General features: G+C 47.7%; 1 protein-coding gene across 1 annotated transcript in view; it reads left to right on the top strand.

Annotated features, from left to right (window-relative positions):
* Positions 1-14,015, top strand: part of dlec1 (DLEC1 cilia and flagella associated protein) — a 97,285-nt gene extending 83,270 nt beyond the window's left edge. Inside the window, exons 37-38 of the mRNA XM_084325834.1 lie at positions 11,149-11,263; positions 13,754-14,015. Of these exons, the coding sequence (XP_084181960.1) occupies positions 11,149-11,263; positions 13,754-13,880 (242 nt within the window). The 3' untranslated portion in view covers positions 13,881-14,015. The remainder of the gene's footprint in view (positions 1-11,148; positions 11,264-13,753) is intronic.
* The last annotated feature ends 377 nt before the right edge of the window (positions 14,016-14,392 follow it).

Raw genomic sequence — 14,392 nt, 5'->3', positions numbered from 1 at the left:
TTAAAATACATTACAATACAACCCCTCAGTTAAAATGGTCGCACACTTGACCATCTCTCAACCATGATTTTAAGTTAGTTTTAAATGAAATGTAACTTTGATACTCCCTGAGCCGTGTTGGCAGACTGTTCCAGGTGTGGGCTGCTCTCACGGAAAAGGCTGTCTGACTAAAAGCAGACCTCCTGTTTGGGACTACACAGTCCCCTCTGACTACAGACCTGGTATATCTGTCAGCAGATGCTTTCTGTTTTATGAAAGTACAGAGGGGGGGAGGAGCCAAGCCATGTAGGATTTTATAGGTAAGGCAGGCATCTTTGAATTTGACAAGATTGTCCCAGCTCAGTAGGTTCTGGTTTGCTATGCTATAACAATGGTGGTGGCTGTTTGTTTTCCTGTCCAGAACTTTCACAGCCTGATGGTAAACTACCTGTACAGATCGTAGTGTTGTACAGGAGGCTTGTGTCCAGCTAGTCAGACAGTATGTTAAGTGTGACATAATAATGGCATTAAAATACAGTGCTGCTGCTTTTGTTGACAGAGAGTTTCTGATGTGACGGAAGTTTGATAAGTGAAACTTTGCATTGTTTACTACCGATTTGATTTGTTTTTTAAATGTAAGATTGGAGTCCATTTTTATCCCAAGGTATCTATATTCGGATACAACTGTCAACCTTTCTCCTCTGACATAGACATCAGGTGAGACAGTATTCATCAGCCTCTTTGTAAAAAACATGCAAACAGTTGAACAATGGCAGAGTTCAATCTGGATTTAGTATCACCAGGGGTGCAGCAAGAACTGTGAATGAAATCTACTGTAAATACCGTAATTCCTCTAATAGTAACCGGGTCTCAAATACAAGCCGGGTCTCTATTAATGGCCGGGTGCGCTCTTGAGCTAAGCAATTATAAGCCGGCCTCCTAATACAAGCCGGGTTACTAATATACTGAGCTGCATACTGAGCTAGTTACTTGATTTCACTTTGAAAACGTTGAAATGACCAGTGACCACCTGTAATTGCACTGTTTACTATTTCATACAGTACTTGGTTTCAATAAATGAACCCAGTACATTTTACTGGGTTCAAACTGACACAAAATGTTGATTTATTCATTATGATCCGTTTGAAAATTTGAAATATAGGCCTCCCTCTTATACAGGCCTCCTCCTAATACAAGCCTGGTACCCGCTACAGTTGAAACAAATACAAGCCGGGGTTACTATTAGAGGAATTACGGTAGTTACTTTTTTTATTATGGAGATTCCTCCACCATTTTTTATCGGATTGCAACACCTTTTTTTGCTAGATGTTCACAGAAAGGTAGATAAACTAACTGTGTTCTAATTTATGCCAATAACATTCAGTTTTGTGGTAGATAATCCTGAAAAATAAAAAATAAGTATCCACAAGTCATTTGATTGACAGGAGCTGGCTTGAGCTGGGTAGTGTCGTTTTTAGAAATTCCAACGCACTTCGAAAGCAATGGGTCTCCTGTCCTCATATGACTACAAACAAAATGGTGGAGCGCATTCAAAATGGCGGATATTCGGTAGTTTATGAATACATTTCCAAAACGAATATTTCACTAATAACATTTTAACCTATTGGTAAACAAACGTATTGCTGAAAATATACACTGACTGCTGTTGTGACAGGGTTAGGGTCTTTACTCTAGTATCTTGGTAAACATTTAATAAAAAGAATACGCAAAAAAAACCTTTTATTCATACAGTCTGTAGAGATGGATTTATGGCTTGGGTCCGGTACCAGACCCGTCGGGCTTAAGAGGTTAAGAACACGGTGCACACCAGTCTGTCCGACCTACGACTGCTCTTCAGCGCTCATAAATCCTGCTCTTAGCTAAGAGCGAATCCCCAAAAAGGGACTGTTCGTGAATCCCCAAATCGGCCCGAAAAGGTCTTAAGTGGAGCTACAACTAAATATGTTCTTAACTTTTGTCTTAAGTCCATTGGTGAATGAGACCTGTAACTGAGGGGTACAATTCCCTGACTGTATTGATAAGTATGGTATCATTAAACCACTACCGCTTTATGTACTTTAACTACTGGCCATACAGTACACGATATCTAAATATGATGAACACTTTCCCACAATGAAATCGGGTCCACACAAAGGTAATAATCAAATATTTAATATATAGCAAAAGGTACATATGATAGTTACTATTACATTTATGATTTGAATGCACTTGTAAGGCAAATGAGTACTCGTAGGCAAATCAACACTGAATGTCCAATCTCTGGTTACGCAGGAAGCAAGTATACAACCTGGCTCTTAGGGAATTAGATCTATGGTACTCTTATAGCGGGATCTTCTGGAAGGGGTCCTCCCGGTTGTAAGCCGGTAGGGGGGGTAGGAGAGCCGTCGGTAGTAGACCGTCTGGTCAACGATATCTAGGGAGACTTCAAGTACAGAAGACAGTGCAGTAGACTCTTGATCCGCAGATGAATACACCTTGGTTCTCTTGTAGGCTGTAGCTCCACAGTGAAGAAGAAGCTAGGCGACCTCAGTCTCTCTGAGCGCCGTCTCAACTTGACTCCTCTCGGGGTAAATCCAACACTCACAGGCGTCGGCGATTATCCGCTCCACAAATCACAGTACCAAAGCAAATATATTCCAGCCGCATAGGGCTCAGCAGTCGTCGGGTAGGTAATCCAGTGTACATGTCCCTCGGTCCTCGTCTAGATCTCCTCGGATGAAGGCGCCATGTGGTCGGCCCAACCTGGATAAGACTCTAGATAACACGAGGAAGCGTTGGAGATGCTGGTCACTTTAGAACTCTAACCGCACGATGCACCATACACGATAGACTATTATTACTTAATAGAAATACGTCGCACTCGACGGTACAGTGCCAAACTCTGACAATTCAGCTATTAATTCGCACGAGGTCTCGATGCTATTCTAAGGCCAAACAGGCCATACTACACCGCACGCGGTATCGTGGGTGAGGCTTCACGTTCTGTTACTTAGTTGGGTAGAAGGGTAAAGGACTAAGGGATAAGAGGACTTCTACATTTACTTGCGCCATATTTATATGCACGGTGAACAAATAGTGCCACTCTCATTTCGGTAGCCGTATCCCTGGGCAGAGCCGGGGCTAGTCCGGACATATCTCGTCGGTACCTTTGAACTTGACGTCAGGGGCTGGTCCCCTGGCGCCTGGTCCTTTTGTCCAATAAGAGAATGAACTATTATGGGCTATAGTAGGCTAAAGGGATATTCCGTGTATATGTACAAGGAATATACAAGGGATATCAAACGATATACAAATACTATTCAATATATATCCATAAATAAATATATATATTCGGTTTAATCTGATCCTTCGTAACAGCCGCCCCTAATTAGTCCCACCTAATTAGCTAAGCAGAGACAGATTAACCGCACTGTCCACTACTCAATGTCCGCTGTGAGGGTCAGTCAGTTCACAAAGTCATGGGGTCATGGTCGTCATCGATAGTATCGGGGAGCCTTGGCAGTTCTATTAGCCTCGCCACGGGTCGGGTGTAGGTCCGCCCTTGGACGAGCACTTCAGCTGCTCGGACCTTTCCATCGGCACCGGTGATCACTTTGCTTACGCGGCCAGCCGGCCACATAGCTCGGGGTAGTGACTGGTCGATAATCATGACGACTGTTCCTTCTGTCAAATTGTCTCTCTCTTTCACCCATTTCTGGCGGGTCTGTAGAGACGGTAGGTAGTGGAGTAGGAAGCTGTTCCAAAACTTGTCAGCCAGTACTTGACTGTACCTCCACATTCTTCGGCCGTTCGCTTCTTCAGGCCTGTACATTGTCTGGGGTAGCGCGGGGTCCAGCCGCCCCATCAAGAGTGTGTTGGGGGTGACTGGGTCGACATCTGCTACATCACTTGAGACGTAACCGAGGGGCTTTGAGTTCAATACTCCCTCGATCTCCGTGAGGACTGTCATTAAGACTTCTTCCGCTACGGTCTGGGCCCCAAGCACGGCGTACAGGGCTGTCTTTATGGAACGTACTTCTCGTTCCCAAGTTCCACCGAAGTGAGGTGCGTTCGGGGGATTAAACTGGAAGTCAATCTGGGATGGAGCGAGGTGGGTCTTAAGTTCTGGGCCCATAGCTTGGAAGCTCTCTCTCAGCTCTCTTTCTCCGCCTTTGAAGTTTGTCCCGTGATCAGACAATAATGTAGACGGTTTTCCTTTCCGTGATGTGAATCTTCGGAAGGCCATAAGGAATGAGTCTGTGCTCATGGTTGGAAGGAGTTCGATATGTATCGCTCTGGTGGTCATGCATTTGAATACAATACCCCACCGCTTCTCGGTTCCTCTTCCTTTCTTTATATACAGCGGGCCGAAACAGTCCATACCGGTGGAGTGAAAAGGCTTGTCGCCGAGTCGGAGGCGACAGGGAGGTAGGTCAGCCATCCGGGGTATACTGGGCTGGGCTCGCCACTTACGACAGTCTAGACAGGTTCGCTGGAAGCGTCGCACTGCTTCTCTCCCTTGCAGTATCCAATAACGACGTCTGATCTCCGCGAAGACTCTCTCTGCCCCTGCGTGGTGCACATCCTCGTCGTATTTCTTTATGATCAGCTCTGTGACCTTGTGTCGGCTGTTCAAGACTATCGGGTACTTGACGTCATCCGGTAAGTCTGGGGCTCTCCGCAGACGACCACCCACTCTGATGAGATTATGGGCGTCGCTCTCGGGGGCTAGGTGGAGCAGTCTGCTGTCTGATGGGACGGGCTTTGCTCCCTGTAGACAGGCTAGCTCATCGGGGAACGAGTCTCTCTGGGCTCGTTGTAGTAGAAGAAGTTCTGCTTCTTCGTAGTCAGCTGCTGAAATGTCAGTCGTGGGCTGAACCTCTGGGTGGTGCCACAGAAATGTCTTTAGCTGCGCACTCTGTAGGGTGAGGCAATCGTCTATGTCGGGGTCTGTGGAGACGAGTGTGTTCAATCCACAGAACATAGGTTTCTTGTTTTCGGCCTCCTCTTTACTCGCCTCCCGTGGGGTGGGTGTAGGCCACTCTTCTTCCGGGAGCTTGAGGAACTCTGGCCCGTCACTGTAGAGGTTGTGACGGGTGAGGTCATCCAGGGACATTCCCCGGGTGATGACGTCAGCTGGGTTGTGTTTGGTGTCCACATACCTCCAGCTCGCTACTTCTGTTAACTCTTGAATCTCGGTGACTCTGACTCCCACGAAGACCTTGTATCTGCACGAATCAGACCGGATCCATGTGAGTACTGTCGTGGAGTCTGACCACAAGATTGTTCTTTGCACCGGGATGGTGAGTTCACGTTGGATTAACGTGGCGAGCTGCGCTCCTGCTAGGGCTGCGCAGAGCTCTAGACGTGGGATAGATTGTTGCTTTCGTGGGGCTATTCTTGAGCGAGCCAGGATGAAAGCAGTATGTATTTCTCCTCCCTCCTCTCGGGCACGCAAGTAGGCCACCGAACCGTAGGCTACTTCGGAGGCGTCGCTGAATACGTGCAGGTCGATCTTGCATGTCTCTGGCCTCACTGTGGGTGGGAAGTAGCTGCGGCGTATATTAACACCTGGGAGTGAGCGGAGTTCCGTCTCCCACTCTCTCCATGTGGATGCAAGGTGTTCGGGTATGGGATCGTCCCAGCCCTGGTCCTTGTCCCATAGCGCTCTTACAATCATCTTTGCCCTGGTGGTGTAAGGTAGAATACATCCCAACGGGTCATATTGTCTGGCGAGTGTTCTGTATACACTCCGTCTGGTGGTCGGTATTGCTGTCGACCTTCCCTGCTCCTTGGTCAGGGGTTTGTGTCTATAATGGAGCGAGTCTGTTTTGAAGCGCCAGACTAGTCCTAGTGTCATTTCTTGGGCTTCTCCTGGGATGGTCGCCATCCAGGTGTCGCTGCTCGCTGCCTTGTCCTCGGAGGAGAGGCTGCGCAATACTTGCGGGTCGCTGCTGGCCCACTGCCTGAGATCAAAGCCGCCTTTGATCAGGGAGGCGCGGAGCTTGAGTAGAAGAGCCTCGGCTTCTTCTGGCATCGAGACGCTTTGTAAACAGTTGTCCACGTAGAAACTATTTGTCACACTTTGTCGGACCTCTTCATCTGCTGCTGGGTCCTCTGCGACGTGTTTTTGTAGTGCAAACGTAGCACAGCATGGGCTGCATGTGGTTCCGAAAGGGAGGACTTCCCATTGATAGATGGCTGGGTGCTCATCTCCGATCCTCTCTCTCCATAGGAACCGCAGCAGGGGCTTGTCCTCCTCCACTAGTCTCACCTGCAGGAACATCCCTTTGATGTCTCCGCTGATAGCCACCTTGTCCTGGCGGAAGCGTAGTAGCACGCCTAGTAAAGAGGGGCCGAGTGTTGGGCCGGCCAAGAGCTCTTTATTCAGATTTTGTGATCCGATCTGGTAGCTGCAGTTAAACACAATACGATCCTTGCCGTTGTGGTGGACCTTGTGGTGCGGCACGTACCATGATTCGGTCGTCTGATCGGCCTCTTTAATGTCAATTTTCTTTATGTGTCCCGCTGTGATTAGCTTGTTAATCTCAGCGCGGTACACAGCCTCTTGAGCGGGGTCTTTGGCTAGGCGCCGCTCGGTGTTCAATAGATACCGCTCCGTCGCCTCTTTTGTGGCGTGAAAGGTGGGCATTCCCTCTCGCCTCAGGAGTGGAGTTGCGTATCTCATCACTCCGTTGACTGTGACTCTCTTTGTCCCTTGCTCGAGGAGGGTTATAGCGTAAATATCTTCCTTAGAACGAATGTCTTTCTTTTCGTTCTTAAAGGGCATTGTCTCTAGTGTCCATAGCCTCTCGACATGCTGCAGGAGTGTGGTGTCTTCTTCTGTCGCTCCGGAGTGGAGGCAGCTAGTGGCTGCTGTTCGGTTAAGAGACTTGGCGAGGGGGCCTTGTAATGTCCATCCTAGGCGGGTCTCGACTGCTGCAGGACAACCTCTGGGTCCTGTATGGACCCGGTCTATCGGGACTATGAGGTCTGCATGGTCGGAGCCTATCAGCAGGGTCGGGGTGGCACCGTCTATGAGCGGGATAGGGAGTTGACGCAGGTGCACATATTTATCCATCAGCTTGGCGATGGGGTAGGTGTACTGCGATAGTCCTATTTCTTGGCTGGTGAAAGCATTAGTAATCCTATACCGTCTCTCGGGCTGCCCGCTTGCTGCGATAGTGAAGGATACATTCTCGCCCTTTATCGTCTTTAGATCTCTTCTTATTGTCCGAATCGTCATCTGGTTCTCGCTCCCCCGCAGCCCCAGCTGGGCCGCAGCGGACGCGAGGAGAAGGGTCTTCTCTGACCCGTCATCAAGGACGGCGTAAGTGTCCATGACCTTATCTTGGTAACTCAGTGTTACGCGGACCACCTTTAAGAGCACCTGGGCGCCGCTGCTGCTAGCGGGGTCAATGTACATAACACTTGCCTTTGTGCTGCTGGATGGTGCAGGCTTTCTTCTGTTACTGTCGTGTAGGACATCTAGGTGGGCTCCGTCACACCGACTACACCTCTTCTTGAGGCGGCACTCGGCTGCCATGTGACTGCGCGCACATCGGTAACAGCGCCTGTTGGACTTTATCCAGTGACTCACTTCTTCAGCGGTCATCTTCTTGAACAGGTCACATTGTGACAACCAGTGTTCCTTCTCGCAGTACGGGCACACCATCTTCCACTTCTCTTTCATCGAGGGGGTACTGTGGTTCTTGCTGCTCGGTACTGATTCTGATTGGTGCATGACAGTCACCGATCTTCGGCCATCGTTTGCTCTCCTAGGTCCCTCTCTGGAGCTTGGTGTGCTCCGCACGAACGTATCCAGCCGTAGGCTGCTGACTTCTCTCGCCAGGAAGTCGGCTAGGTCTAGGAGGGATGGCTCGGGACCGTTAGGATCACGGTGGTCTCTTTGCCGCCTGAAGCGCTCCTGTCGGGCGGGCGGCAGCTTCTCTAAAATCCTCTCGACGTTCGAGTTTGCGTATAGTTCGTGCATACCCTTTTCTCGTTGCGCCCCCAGCATCCCTACCAGGGATTGTACTTTGATAGACAGGTCGTCTAGTGAGCGATTGTCTGTTGCTGGGGGTAGGCGGTCAATATGCCTTATCTCTTGTATTACGTAATCCCATATACGTCCATATCTTTGGTCTAGTGCTGCTAGAGCCGCTGTGTATGGGGTAGTAGAGGTGGCATAGGCCAGCGCTATGTTGTGCGCTCTGGGCACTTTCAGGTGCTTCAACAGGATAGCATACTTGTGGCGTTCATCAGCTACATCCACCATCATTGTCTCTAAGCACATCCGTAGCTCCGTGTACTGTGCTCGGTTCTCATGGGTGAAGTCTGGAAACGTCGGTGTGCCAATGTATGACGCCGTGGATGGCTGGCACATCGGTGAGCGTTGGAAGAGAGGCCTCCTAGGCGAGTCTCCTCTTACGCCTCTCGGTGGGCTGGTACCGGCAGGGTACCATGGCCCGCTGGTCCAGGTACTATTCCTCGGGACTGGTCGTGCGTCATGCTCACCCGTGAATAGAGTCGGGGGTCTGTAGCGCAGAGCCGCGGGGGTATAGCCTGGGCTGTACTGGACCTCCTGGTCCTGTGGAGTAATGTGCTGCTGTCGGGCTTGACTCTCCTCTTCTCCCTCTTCTTCCTCTGCCAGGTCTTCTAGATCCTGTAGTCGTCTATTTAGCCTCTCCGCGGTGTCCGCCGTTCCTTCCTTGTAGCTGGGTCTCACTGGGACCAGTCGGGGAAGGAGTTCGGAGGGGGGTATAGGCTCTCTCTGGTGGTCGGGCTCAGGGTCGCTTAATCGGTTAGGGGAGGGTGCCCTTGACCCGTGTCTTGACGAGGCCCTGGAACCCCTTGTGGAGGGAGGGGGTGTTGCCCTGGTGATCAGCTGCTCCATTAGCTGCGCTTGTAGTCTGTCGCGCTCGGCTTGTAGTCTGTCGCGCTCGCCTTGTAGTCTGTCGCGCTCGGCTTCGCGCTTGGTGAGATCTGCTTCTCTTTGGGCACCGGCAGCGGCACGCTGGGTGTCGGCCCGGTCTCTTGCCATATTCTCTTCCGTCTGAAGGCGTCTCAGCTCCAGACGTATGCGCTCTTCTTCGCTCCGTTGCTGCGCTTGGAGGCGTTCTCTTTCAATGGTAGAATGTTCGCGCTCGCTAAGCGTCTGTGCTTGGAGTCGATCGCGCTCCGTAGAGGCTGCTAGGCTGGCGAGGAACGCCTGTGCCAGCATCCTCTCCGCCTCGCTGGGGGAAGACGCTGGTTGAGGTGAGCCGCTCCTGGCAGTACCCGTTGGGGATGCGTTCCCCTGCGGGGAGTCCTGGAGCTCTATCTCCTCGGCGCTCTCCTCATCTTGTTCCGTGCAGAGTTCCATCTCTGGAGGGTTGTTTTCCTCCCGGAGCTCTTGGGGGACTACTTCTTCGGTCTTGGCGGGGGGTAAAGTCGTGTCAGTTCCGTCCTGGTCCCCACCGTGAGCTTGGTCAGTTACATTAGAACCCACTGGGGCCTCTGTGGTCGGGGTATCCTGGTTGATAGGGTCGGACATAATTTTACTTTCTACTTTTACCGCGTTTACCGTTTGTAGAAGGCTAGGTAGTATACTGGCAGCGTAATCCTCTAAGTACTGAGGTGGCTGTCGTCTACGCTGCGGGCGTTCTACTTTAGGAGGACCGTTTCGTGGAGTGTTCATCATAGGCCGTTTCAATATTAATACCACTATATTAATATTACACTAATTACCCTCCGGCTCGAAGGACCAATTGTAACTGAGGGGTACAATTCCCTGACTGTATTGATAAGTATGGTATCATTAAACCACTACCGCTTTATGTACTTTAACTACTGGCCATACAGTACACGATATCTAAATATGATGAACACTTTCCCACAATGAAATCGGGTCCACACAAAGGTAATAATCAAATATTTAATATATAGCAAAAGGTACATATGATAGTTACTATTACATTTATGATTTGAATGCACTTGTAAGGCAAATGAGTACTCGTAGGCAAATCAACACTGAATGTCCAATCTCTGGTTACGCAGGAAGCAAGTATACAACCTGGCTCTTAGGGAATTAGATCTATGGTACTCTTAATGATATAGCGGGATCTTCTGGAAGGGGTCCTCCCGGTTGTAAGCCGGTAGGGGGGGTAGGAGAGCCGTCGGTAGTAGACCGTCTGGTCAACGATATCTAGGGAGACTTCAAGTACAGAAGACAGTGCAGTAGACTCTTGATCCGCAGATGAATACACCTTGGTTCTCTTGTAGGCTGTAGCTCCACAGTGAAGAAGAAGCTAGGCGACCTCAGTCTCTCTGAGCGCCGTCTCAACTTGACTCCTCTCGGGGTAAATCCAACACTCACAGGCGTCGGCGATTATCCGCTCCACAAATCACAGTACCAAAGCAAATATATTCCAGCCGCATAGGGCTCAGCAGTCGTCGGGTAGGTAATCCAGTGTACATGTCCCTCGGTCCTCGTCTAGATCTCCTCGGATGAAGGCGCCATGTGGTCGGCCCAACCTGGATAAGACTCTAGATAACACGAGGAAGCGTTGGAGATGCTGGTCACTTTAGAACTCTAACCGCACGATGCACCATACACGATAGACTATTATTACTTAATAGAAATACGTCGCACTCGACGGTACAGTGCCAAACTCTGACAATTCAGCTATTAATTCGCACGAGGTCTCGATGCTATTCTAAGGCCAAACAGGCCATACTACACCGCACGCGGTATCGTGGGTGAGGCTTCACGTTCTGTTACTTAGTTGGGTAGAAGGGTAAAGGACTAAGGGATAAGAGGACTTCTACATTTACTTGCGCCATATTTATATGCACGGTGAACAAATAGTGCCACTCTCATTTCGGTAGCCGTATCCCTGGGCAGAGCCGGGGCTAGTCCGGACATATCTCGTCGGTACCTTTGAACTTGACGTCAGGGGCTGGTCCCCTGGCGCCTGGTCCTTTTGTCCAATAAGAGAATGAACTATTATGGGCTATAGTAGGCTAAAGGGATATTCTGTGTATATGTACAAGGAATATACAAGGGATATCAAACGATATACAAATACTATTCAATATATATCCATAAATAAATATATATATTCGGTTTAATCTGATCCTTCGTAACAAGACCCATTGACCTGTATGTTTTTTTTTGTGTGTGTATAGAGTCAGATGAGTCGTCTTCCCACGTGTTCAAAGTGACTCCAGACTGTGAGCTCCCCGGGCCCCTGCTCCCAGCCAACAGCTGCAAGCAGCCTCTACAGATCAGCTTCACAGCCAGGTAGTAAATCACAGCCCGTTATTCAAGTATCTACACATCGAATGGGCGCCTGCCTTCCTCTAGTTCCAGAAAATTCCACAGAGGAAACGATAGTACTGGTGAGTGGTCCTCGTTTCTGTGGGATCTAACCTACGTGCTGCATTTGCGGTGCGCCCTCATTATGAAACCTTCCCTTTTTAAAGAGACGGATAATTGAACTCTCTAAACAATAACTCGCTTTGTTTCAGACGCCAAAAGCAAGAGCAACGTCATGAAGACATTGTACAAAACATGCCAACTAACCGCAACACTGCTTTAGCGCTGCTCGATTATAGCAAAAATCATAATCACGATTATTAAACACGATTACTCATTGATTTTAGAACATTGGGCCTCATTCACCAATACTTTCTTAACTCTCTAATATTCTTAACTATCTGTTAAATCGCCTTTTTGCTTCCTTAACATGTCTTATTTCAAACTAGTGGCAATCAAATATCGAAAACAGACAATTAGTTGTTTATTTTACTTCATTTAGTCTGATTGTGTCCATAGATCACAATTACAATACAGAACTGAACTCCAAAATGAATAAATCCCAGCACAAGTACAATACACCATCCAACCAGAGTGGATAAATAAATGCTCCATAAGTAAATAAATGCGTGGAGAAATGGCTTAGTGAGGCAGCCTCAGTGCACGCGCGTGCACACACACGCACTGTATACGTGCAAAATGAATCGTTCCAGCAAAGTAGGCTTCTATTATTCTAATGACTTGTTTTATTAGGTATTATAGTAGTAAGTCCTACTGTAGAACATGACATCTCATTTAGTAATGTCAATACTGAACGACTGCACGCTTGTCAAGAGCCAATCGTTCAGTATTGACATTACTAAATGAGATGTCATGCTAATATGTCATGTTCTACAGTAGGACTTACTACTACAATACCTAATAAAACAAGTTTTTAAAGTCGTATTTGGGGGCAATTGACCAATGGTAGGCCTTTTCTTCTTATCTGGGTAATAGTGCCGTCGACCACTCTTAAAATTTGGTCTTGCCTAAGAGAAAAGCAAAAATAAGAAAACATTGCTGAATCCCAGGTAAAAACTAAATAAGAAAAAATGCTAGTTAAGAACAAAATAAGAGGAAATCTGTTCTTATATCGCTTCGTGAATGAGGCCCATTATATGCATTTATTGATTTGTATTGAACAAATTGGTCGTGTTGCCTTGTGGTGCGTGCAGCCACGACCGTGTAACAAATATTGCACAGTGTTTTATCGTGTTCCAAGTCTTGACTCCGTGTTTCCAGACGACTGCATTTGTTTTACCTTTCAAAATAACTGGAGAAACGCGCTGTGGCTCCCTCCTCCCTCTCAACACAAGCTGAAGCCGTTTGGGCCTGGGGGTGGGGCATAATGCACCGCTGTGAAAGGTGTGCTGCATTTACAACACAAGACAAAATGAAAGCAACGCGGCATGCAACACAATAATAATTTGATCTTGTTTTCATGATCGTGGGAAGCCAACATTGTAATTAAGATTAAAACTCGCTTAACACATTCTGCGCCATGCAGTATGCCCATCTTATACCACTCTCTGCCAGTGCTGTAACCCTATGGAGTGGTTCACCTTCTTTGCAGGGCTATAACTTTTTAAATATTATAGCTATATCGACATTACTATGGCCCATTCAACATCGGGTATCTATCGTTTAGGATGTGGGAACATTATATTTTTCCATTCATACATTGTCATGTTAGTACCGTCGAGAATATAAGTATGTTTTTAGACTGTATAGCATAATCGATTGGCGTTTCGTTCCTATACACACGCTATATTAAAAAATTCAAATGCATATGATCGCTATACATTATGCTCAATCATGCGTGAAGGAAAGGGGGGGGGGGTCGTTTGATTCCTTGATTGTCACTAACGGCTTTCTTTAGTACGACACCATACGTCGATCGGATAGATTGCAATGAAATAAATGGACAATCGAGCTGGAAAATAACGTTAGATTCCTCTTACCTGTGGCCGATGCGTCTGGTGAAAAAAAAATCCAATTATTTGATGTCGATCTGCTATATCCATTTTCCGTTTGTATGACGCAATAAACACCGAAAGCATATTGATTCTTGCGTCTCGAAAGCGATCCCATGCACTCGAGTGTGTATCTTAATCCACGTTACAAGATATCTCTGCCGGAGCTTTTCCCCCGATGCACAGAGCGCCACTTCCGGTTTAGAGTGGAGTGCAACTCGCCCGAAATCCACCAGGCAGCGGTATTGAGGCGTTGAAATATCAGACAGGGTCCAGCTGGCTCCCGGAGCCTTCCTGGATGAATTATGAATGCCAATAGCGAATAAAGGAAATAACGATCATAAAAACTTGTTGTTGGCGCTATTCGATTGGCGGGCAATAACAAGATAACTCATTTTTGGCGCAAGATGTGTTAATCGCCCTACTGTGCTTATTTGTCTGCATGTGTATGTGTGCTTTTCAGCGAAGAGAGGGAGTTCAAGGCTACAGTGGTGGTCCACGATGTCCTGGTGAAGCCCTCGGTCACGCTGCAGGTACAGGGAAGAGGCTCCTTCAATGAAGGATTAAAGTCTCGTCTGGCTTCCCTGTAAATGGTCTCATCCACAGCAATCTGGGCTTAAGTTACTATGAATGGGGCGCCCCAGTGGCGAACCACATAGTGCGCTCAGCCGCGACACGGCCGACCCGGGTTCGACTCCCGAACCAGTCGTTATTTGCCGAATGTCTTTCCCCCACTCTGTCTCCCATTCCTCCGTCTCTCCCTACTGGACTGCCCAGTAGAAATAAAGCGATACAACACCAAAAAATAAATCTTTAAAAATGAATGAAAACTTTATTTAACAGATTGCAGAATGGGTACAATACAGTACGGCTCAATATTTACCTCTACCTGCTGTTTTGCCTGCTTTTTGTGCCTGAGGATAAAAAAGATATGTTTAATAATCTTATTAATGGTAATATCAGTTCTATGTTCCTTTGTGGGGTAAATTAACTTGATATAATTGAAATTGTAAGTAAATTCAAAAACAAAACATCAACTGATATAAACTCCATTGACATGGTAATTATTAAAGAAGTAATTGAGTCTATTGTAAAACCTTTG

The sequence above is a fragment of the Notolepis coatsorum genome (assembly GCF_963971535.1).
Source record: "Notolepis coatsorum genome assembly, chromosome: 12".
NCBI lineage: Eukaryota > Metazoa > Chordata > Actinopteri > Aulopiformes > Paralepididae > Notolepis > Notolepis coatsorum.
Note: the sequence above shows the minus strand (reverse complement) of the source record. Positions and strands in the feature narration are given on the sequence as shown.